Source organism: Akebia trifoliata, chromosome 3, assembly GCF_017979445.1.
Source record: "Akebia trifoliata isolate Shusen 1 chromosome 3, ASM1797944v1, whole genome shotgun sequence".
NCBI classification, from domain to species: domain Eukaryota; kingdom Viridiplantae; phylum Streptophyta; class Magnoliopsida; order Ranunculales; family Lardizabalaceae; genus Akebia; species Akebia trifoliata.
In genome coordinates, this window is record NC_141377.1 from 57,706,649 (window position 1) to 57,713,219 (window position 6,571).

General features: G+C 34.3%; 1 protein-coding gene across 1 annotated transcript; it reads right to left on the reverse strand.

Annotated features, from left to right (window-relative positions):
- Positions 1–756: 756 nt before the first annotated feature.
- Positions 757–6,311, reverse strand: LOC147408316 (putative transcription factor KAN2). The gene is made up of 6 exons (XM_086437265.1): positions 5,475–6,311; positions 5,284–5,360; positions 4,050–4,095; positions 3,766–3,925; positions 1,855–1,915; positions 757–1,289 (listed from the first exon to the last, which is right to left on the reverse strand). Exons 1-6 carry the CDS (start codon positions 6,061–6,063, stop codon positions 1,188–1,190), a joined length of 1,035 nt encoding a protein of 344 aa, XP_086293391.1. The 5' UTR covers positions 6,064–6,311; the 3' UTR covers positions 757–1,187.
- Positions 6,312–6,571: the final 260 nt, after the last annotated feature.

Below are 6,571 nucleotides of genomic sequence, written 5' to 3' on the forward strand. Positions count from 1 at the left end.
GGCAACTTTTCAAATTCAAAAACATGTTTGGTGAGCACTCGGACTTCCAAATTTCTCTAAAATCAGAGTTAAAAATAGACAAGAAACCAAATTTTCTTGGACCTACTTTTTCTGAAAGCTAGATGGGGTAATTTATAAGGTTGGGACCAAACCCCTATTTCTTAATTAATGGTAAATATGGCACATATTCTCTCTCTCTCTCTCTCTACATAATCTAGAAAGCAAACAATCTAATGTTGTGATTGTAATTCTTGTAGAAGTGATTCCATAGAAACACTTCAATTTGAAAGCAGAGCCTTGTATCTAAAGGGGGGCATTTTTATAAGTAATAGATTTGGGGTTCATATGATATCCTATGCTGATTTCGACGTGAAGGGAGCTATATAGAGAAAAAGTTTACTTATGTGCTTTTGCGCAAACCACTATGCATTGAAACACCTCGACAGACTTGCTAGCAAACACAACAACTAAGAAACAACCACCAAAAAAAAAAAGATGAAGAAAGACAAACAGATTGACATCTCATGAAAAAAAAAAAAAAAAATTGTAGGGTAATTACCATCAATTAATCTAATGATTTGGGATATCTCCTTAAATTAAAGAGTCCAAATTAGTAAAAGTTCATCCAAAAGAAACCCATTTCTCTTGCTACTGCTTCAATTTTTATTTTTATTTTTTCTCTCTTTTTTCCTTTATATTAAAAGTGTAAAGAAAATCACGTGCAAATGCTAAGAATGAAAGAAAGAGAACCCAAACTTCTCGATGATAAATCAAATTGTTTTAAGGAAAGGGACCCATTACAATTACCAAGGATTTCTTCCTACTTTAACATACTTTAAGGACCTCTCTCTCTCTCTCTCTCTTTCTCACTCTCTTTAATCTTTTTCAAGAGTGAAAGAACATATAAAATATATTAGATTTCATATTTATGTAGGAATATAATATGTTGGTTGGGGTCTCACAGCTTAAGGACATGTTTTTTCAAACTTCTCCTTTTCTTTTTTCTGCTTTTAGTCTCTTTTGTCTCCTTCTCTTTCTTTCCCTCTCTCTTCCCCTCCTTTTCTTTTCTTTCTATTTCTTTTCTCTGATTTTTTTTTTTTTTAAATGGGTACCTGATTCCCATCACCATCTCTCTCTAGTCTCTACAGATATAATGATTTCAAAATGAGTAGTCAACACATAGGAGATCAATGTGGCCTGCCCAAGGTGAACTCTAGATTGGGTCTCTTGGGGCTTGTTGAGTTCAAATCTGAAATTCTCTCTTGAGTTAAACAATTTGGGTCAATTTCCTGCAAGAAAAAAGAAAGGTAAGGAAAAGAGAAAATTTTAAGTGCTAGTAGTAGTAGGAGTTGTAGCACACGTGAAGTGGTGGGAGACTGAGAATGAAAGCACATTTGAATAGAGAATATGTAACATGCACCTCATGTCTACCATTCTCAATGCACCTTCCTCATTTAATATGTATGGCCCACCAACTCATCCTCCTCTATTGATCAATCAGATTTCCTTGATGGGTCATAACCCAAATTAGATCATAACGATCCAATATATAGCGAGGACATTGATTGCTAAAGTAATAAGGTTAAAGGTTTGGATTCATTGAGTATATATGAATTAAAACTGTTCTAATTGATTTTGTAGATGATCAAAATACCTTTTAAAAAGTTTTTGTCTTTTTTCTCTTCTTTCCCTCTAGCTTGCTTTTTGAATATTTTATTAAAAGAAATAGGAACCATATATGATTCCTGTTTTTTTTTAACACTTTCTTTCCTTATTCCCATAGAAAAAAAAGATTTTTTTTTTTTTTTGGAAGCTCAAGGTTATTTTGGGAGATGAATTTTAATAATTGAGTACCTCAAAAGAGGGCGTTCTTCCTCCATAATTCTTTGTGTTGCCATGCAACCAAGCTTCTCTGCTGCAAATCAGAATAGATAAAGAGAATATTTTCTATCAGTGGAAGCCATGCATGGAAAAAAGCAAACTGAGAAAAGAAATCTATCTTTCACTATTATATCTTGTTTACAACTCTTTAGCTTTTTAAATTGTGCTGATTGAAATAAAGTTGAATCCCCCTAGCCCATGTGATAGCCAATATCCATAACAAGAAACTACGAGGAAGCTTCATAGGACTTAGCTTTGGCACCAAAGTTCTCCAAAGTTTCTACCTCATGGGGCTCACTTGCTTTGCCTAATGGCCCCACAAAATCTTAGGGTTTTTTAGATATTTACTTCAGGTGGCTTAATCAAATGTGATCAATGTCTTGGCATGGTATCCTTACTTTCTTTTCAACAACTTGAAGGTATTATTACCCCATCATGGAGTTTCAAATGTTCACCTGATCGTGGAATGTTTCAATCAAGACAGTCTAGATTTTTTTTTATGACCAAAATATTACCTCGAAATGAGATTTCTAACCTTGGACATATGTATCTACATTCATACATGCATGCATAGATAGAAAGTTATAGAGATTAGATATGTACTTTTGAAAAGCTAGTAGTGTCAACATGATTTGTTTTACTATATGTCCATGTAATAAATTGGCCCTTATACTAATATGTGTATTTGTACCACTACTTAAAAACTTGTGACTAGTACTTTGGTTATTGATGAAGTTCACTTATGTTTAATGATGAGATGTCTTTCATGCTTTTGTCCGTGTTTTTTTTTTTTTTTGTAAGTGTAAATATCATTGAAACCAAAGGAGGTCAATGAGATCCAACCTAAAACCATATAGAAAATCAAAAACATAAAAGAAGAAATTAAAAAAAAAAAAAAAAGCATTCCCTACAACTCCTCCCTACTAACAAGCTCCCATTTAAAAAGTTTCTAAGAAAGCCTTCATGGGTGATAGACTAAATCTAACCCAATTTAGAGTTGTAAACTAAGGCATGGCCTTGTGTACAGTTTTTTATTCTTAATACACACTTTGCTTATTCAGCCAAAAAAAAAAAAGCTCCCTTTTAAAAAGGAATCTTCAACATAGAAACCCCAAATTCCTTGAAAAGCTTGCAACAAAAGAAAAATGAAAGTTAAAATCTCCATAAGATCTGCAAGATTATGAACAAATTAAAGCGTTTTAGAGATATTAATTGTCCTATTTAAAATTAGTAGCTATTTTTTTAGGAAAGAAATCGGGGATTAAGGCGCGGACCCTGACCAGCAATCAAACCAAAAGAAAGATTACAATTGATCTTGAGATAGCTAAGAAATATGAGTGCTTCAAGTAACAATTGGGTATTCTTTGGTCGGAACTCTAGAATTCATACATTTTCAGCAAGAATGAGTCTTCTCTAGAATGTTTGTATCCGTATATTTTATTCCGCGAGTATATTGTTTCTTTACACTACATCGCAAGCCCAAGCCCAAATAAAGGAGAATGATTACATTGGGTTGTCGATCATTGCAAAAAACTCACCGCCTCCTACAAGGAATCTTGGTATCCATTTCAATTTGATAGAATTGAATGGAGGAACAAGATTAGTTCAATCAACCCCAAATTACTGAGATAAGCCTTCGATGATAATGAGAGACAAAAAATATAGATAAAATTAAATCAAACAATAATAAAAGATGAGAGATATTTCTTCTAAAAGTTCATGTGGGTATTCATGTAATTGGATAACCAAGCAAATTTTCACAATTGCAACAATCTATATTCTTATAAGTCGTCTACAAACATCAATTATCAACATAATTAATCATCCTTTATATATAATAAGGAATTTAAATGTCAACTGAAGTGCAAACAAATAAGGCTTCACCTCGAAGAATTGCTCCAGAGGCCACAATAATCTTGATCTTGATTCATATTTGGCCTGCCCTGTGACACTACTGATATCTCAGACCCACGACTGTGAACGTCAAGAACAACATCGTTGGAGATTTCTCCCGCTGACCCATTTTCGAATCCGTCGGAATGGCCTTGAATACAGAATAATGAACCATAATTACAGAAAATAATTCAGGAAATTTTGAAAAATAATACTATTTTCATGCAATAATCAAATATTAAAAAAAAAAACAAGAAAATGGACTATTGATTTACCAGAAGAAGCTGTAGGTCTGTCTGTTGTCTTTACTGTCCTATACATCTACATTCAAATGTGTTGCAATAAGTTATATCAGAAAAGGGTACATTATATTGGGCTCACTAATAAAGAATACCCAATATATATAATCTAAACAAGAAAAATAAAGGAAAATAAGTCTCAATTAATGATGTTTGGCACACTTGGCTATGTTCCATAGTGAAACTAATCCCTAGGAAACCTGTACTTATCCCAAGGAAACCTTTGTTTTTTCTCCCATCTCAGCTGTACGTTTGTGACTGTTCATGAAGCATTGTTTGAGGAAAGTTAAATTCTCTACTAAATATATTATAAGTATCATTATCGGGCTAGTGTTAGACTGTGTTAACAACTACATACAAGCATGTATGCTTCTATACACATGTGCATGTATGTATGGTTGGATGGATATGTGAATGTATGACATCTTGACCATGGTTATGGGTACGGTTAGGAAACCCAAGGGAAGAAGAAATCGTTGAGGAATAATAGAGTCTTGTACTTGCTTGTTTGCTATCGTCCTGTAAAGAGGAAAATATCAATATATATTTAAAAAAAAAAAAAAAACTTGGGCTCGTTTAATCTTATAAACTCAGATATTAACTCGGCTTGGCTTGGCTAAGACTCGCTTCTGAACCTCCTTGGGCTTTGTCACTCTCTCTCTGCCCTCTTTTTTCTCTCTCTCTCTCTCTCTCTCTCTCTCTCTCTCTCTCTCTATCTTTGATTACATTGGCTTCTTCTTCCAAGTAAAAAGCTGCTCGTTAACTTGCACAAATCTCAAATCAGAAAGAAAGAAAGAAAAAAAAGTGTGTAGGGTTTGAGAGACCCTATGCAGAGAAGCCTTGGTAGTTGCAATGTATTTGTAGATACTAATAGTACTTATCCAGTTGTATAGGCTGGAAAAATGCAAGTTTAGCTTAGACACAACTTTGACAAGTGCATCAAGCACTGTACATTAAAGGAGTAAATCAAGAGAGAGAGAGAGAGAGCTACAGATTTTTCTGCAATTTACTATACCCGTTTGATTCTAAAAGCTAAGATTGAAAAACCCATTTCAAAATACGGAAGAATAAGAGGTAAGATACTGAAGCTCAAAGGTATAACAAGAGAGAGAGATCTTAGATTTTTTAGCAATTTGTCTCTAAATGCTAAGATTTATAAACCAATTTGACAGAAATTAATAAAGAATTGAATTAGTTTTATGTTTTTTACCTGTAAGTGGGATTTCACATGAGCCAAAGTGAGATCCTTCACATCCATGAGCTCAAGAACTGACTTAGGTGTAGCCCCTAAATCCCACACACACAAACAAAATCAGAATAAAATGAACAAAAAATCAAAACCATTTGAAGTTGATATGCAATATTATAAAAAAGAAAAATAAAAAATATCTAAAAGCGTACTTTCATGGCCACCCAAGAGTTCAACAGCATGAACAAATCGATTATGAAGACTACTAGTCCATCGCATTCGAGGGGCTCTCGTGCTTCTCTTTGCCGGAAACCTTGAGAGGAATCTTGATCTAATCATACCTTGAGATTGGAAAGAAGTGGAAGTATGTGAAGTGGTTGATGAATCAAAGGGTGGTTGTTGAACAAAGGAGAAAGGAGGGTTGTGGTAGACAGGAATTCCTCTTATAGGTCTTAAGAATCCAAGATGTTGGTTAAGTCCTTGTTGTTGTTGATGATGATGCTGATGCTGATGATGATGATGGTGTTGATGGGTGTGATGTATAAGATTTCCATGATGAAGATTATTTGAGTTATTAGATTCTGATGAGATCCTTGGATTTGCCAAGGAGAGCTCGAAACGAGTATCCGCAGCCGTGGCCACCGCCTTTGTTGTCGAAGAAAGGGTATTACTGGAATTTAAAGCTCTCCTCCAAAAACCCAAATCCATATCATCATCAGTTCTTCTCCAAGCAGATGTGGGTTTGCTGTTTGGAGGACTAATTTGAAGAGATAGATCAGGTTGTGCTGGAAAAAGCTCCATCACTCTCTCTGAATATTACTTCTCCTTCTGATTTTAGTCTTTTATTCTTCTTGATAAGGGGATATGGTGATGAATATTGAAGAAAGATTTATGGATTTTTTATCAGATGGTTGATGAAGATGAATTGATAGAGTAGTTGGAGAGGTTTGAGAGTTTGTGGGGAGAGAGAAGGGGATGACAAGGTGTGAAGTGATTTCTTTGCCTTGTTTGTGTGAAGTATATGTGAGACAATGACACTTAGGAAGCCAAGAAAGAGAGAGAGAGAGCTTTCTTTTCCTGGGTGATTTAGATTTTAGACATTCTCCTTCAGTTTTTAGTGAATATTTTTTGATATCCTCCTTGTTTTCAAACTAATGGCATACTCCTTGGCCTAAGCCTTTATCGAGAGACTAATAAAATTACCCAAATGCCTTTGTCTCCACCATATTGGAAAAAATATTGGGTTTTTCCCCTAAAAATCTATTGTCTTCGTTAACAAACCAACTACTCTAAAAGACTAATCCATTTG

Excerpts from the sequence above, each read along its gene's own strand:
- LOC147408316 (XM_086437265.1), bottom strand. The coding sequence starts at position 6,063 with ATGGAGCTTTTTCCAGCACAACCTGATCTATCTCTTCAAATTAGTCCT. Across the intron at positions 5,361-5,474 it reads ACTCTTGGGTGGCCATGAAA|GGGCTACACCTAAGTCAGTT; the intron begins GTACGCTTTTAG and ends TGTGGGATTTAG. Across the intron at positions 1,916-3,765 it reads CTCTGGAGCAATTCTTCGAG|CAGAGAAGCTTGGTTGCATG; the intron begins GTGAAGCCTTAT and ends TCTGATTTGCAG.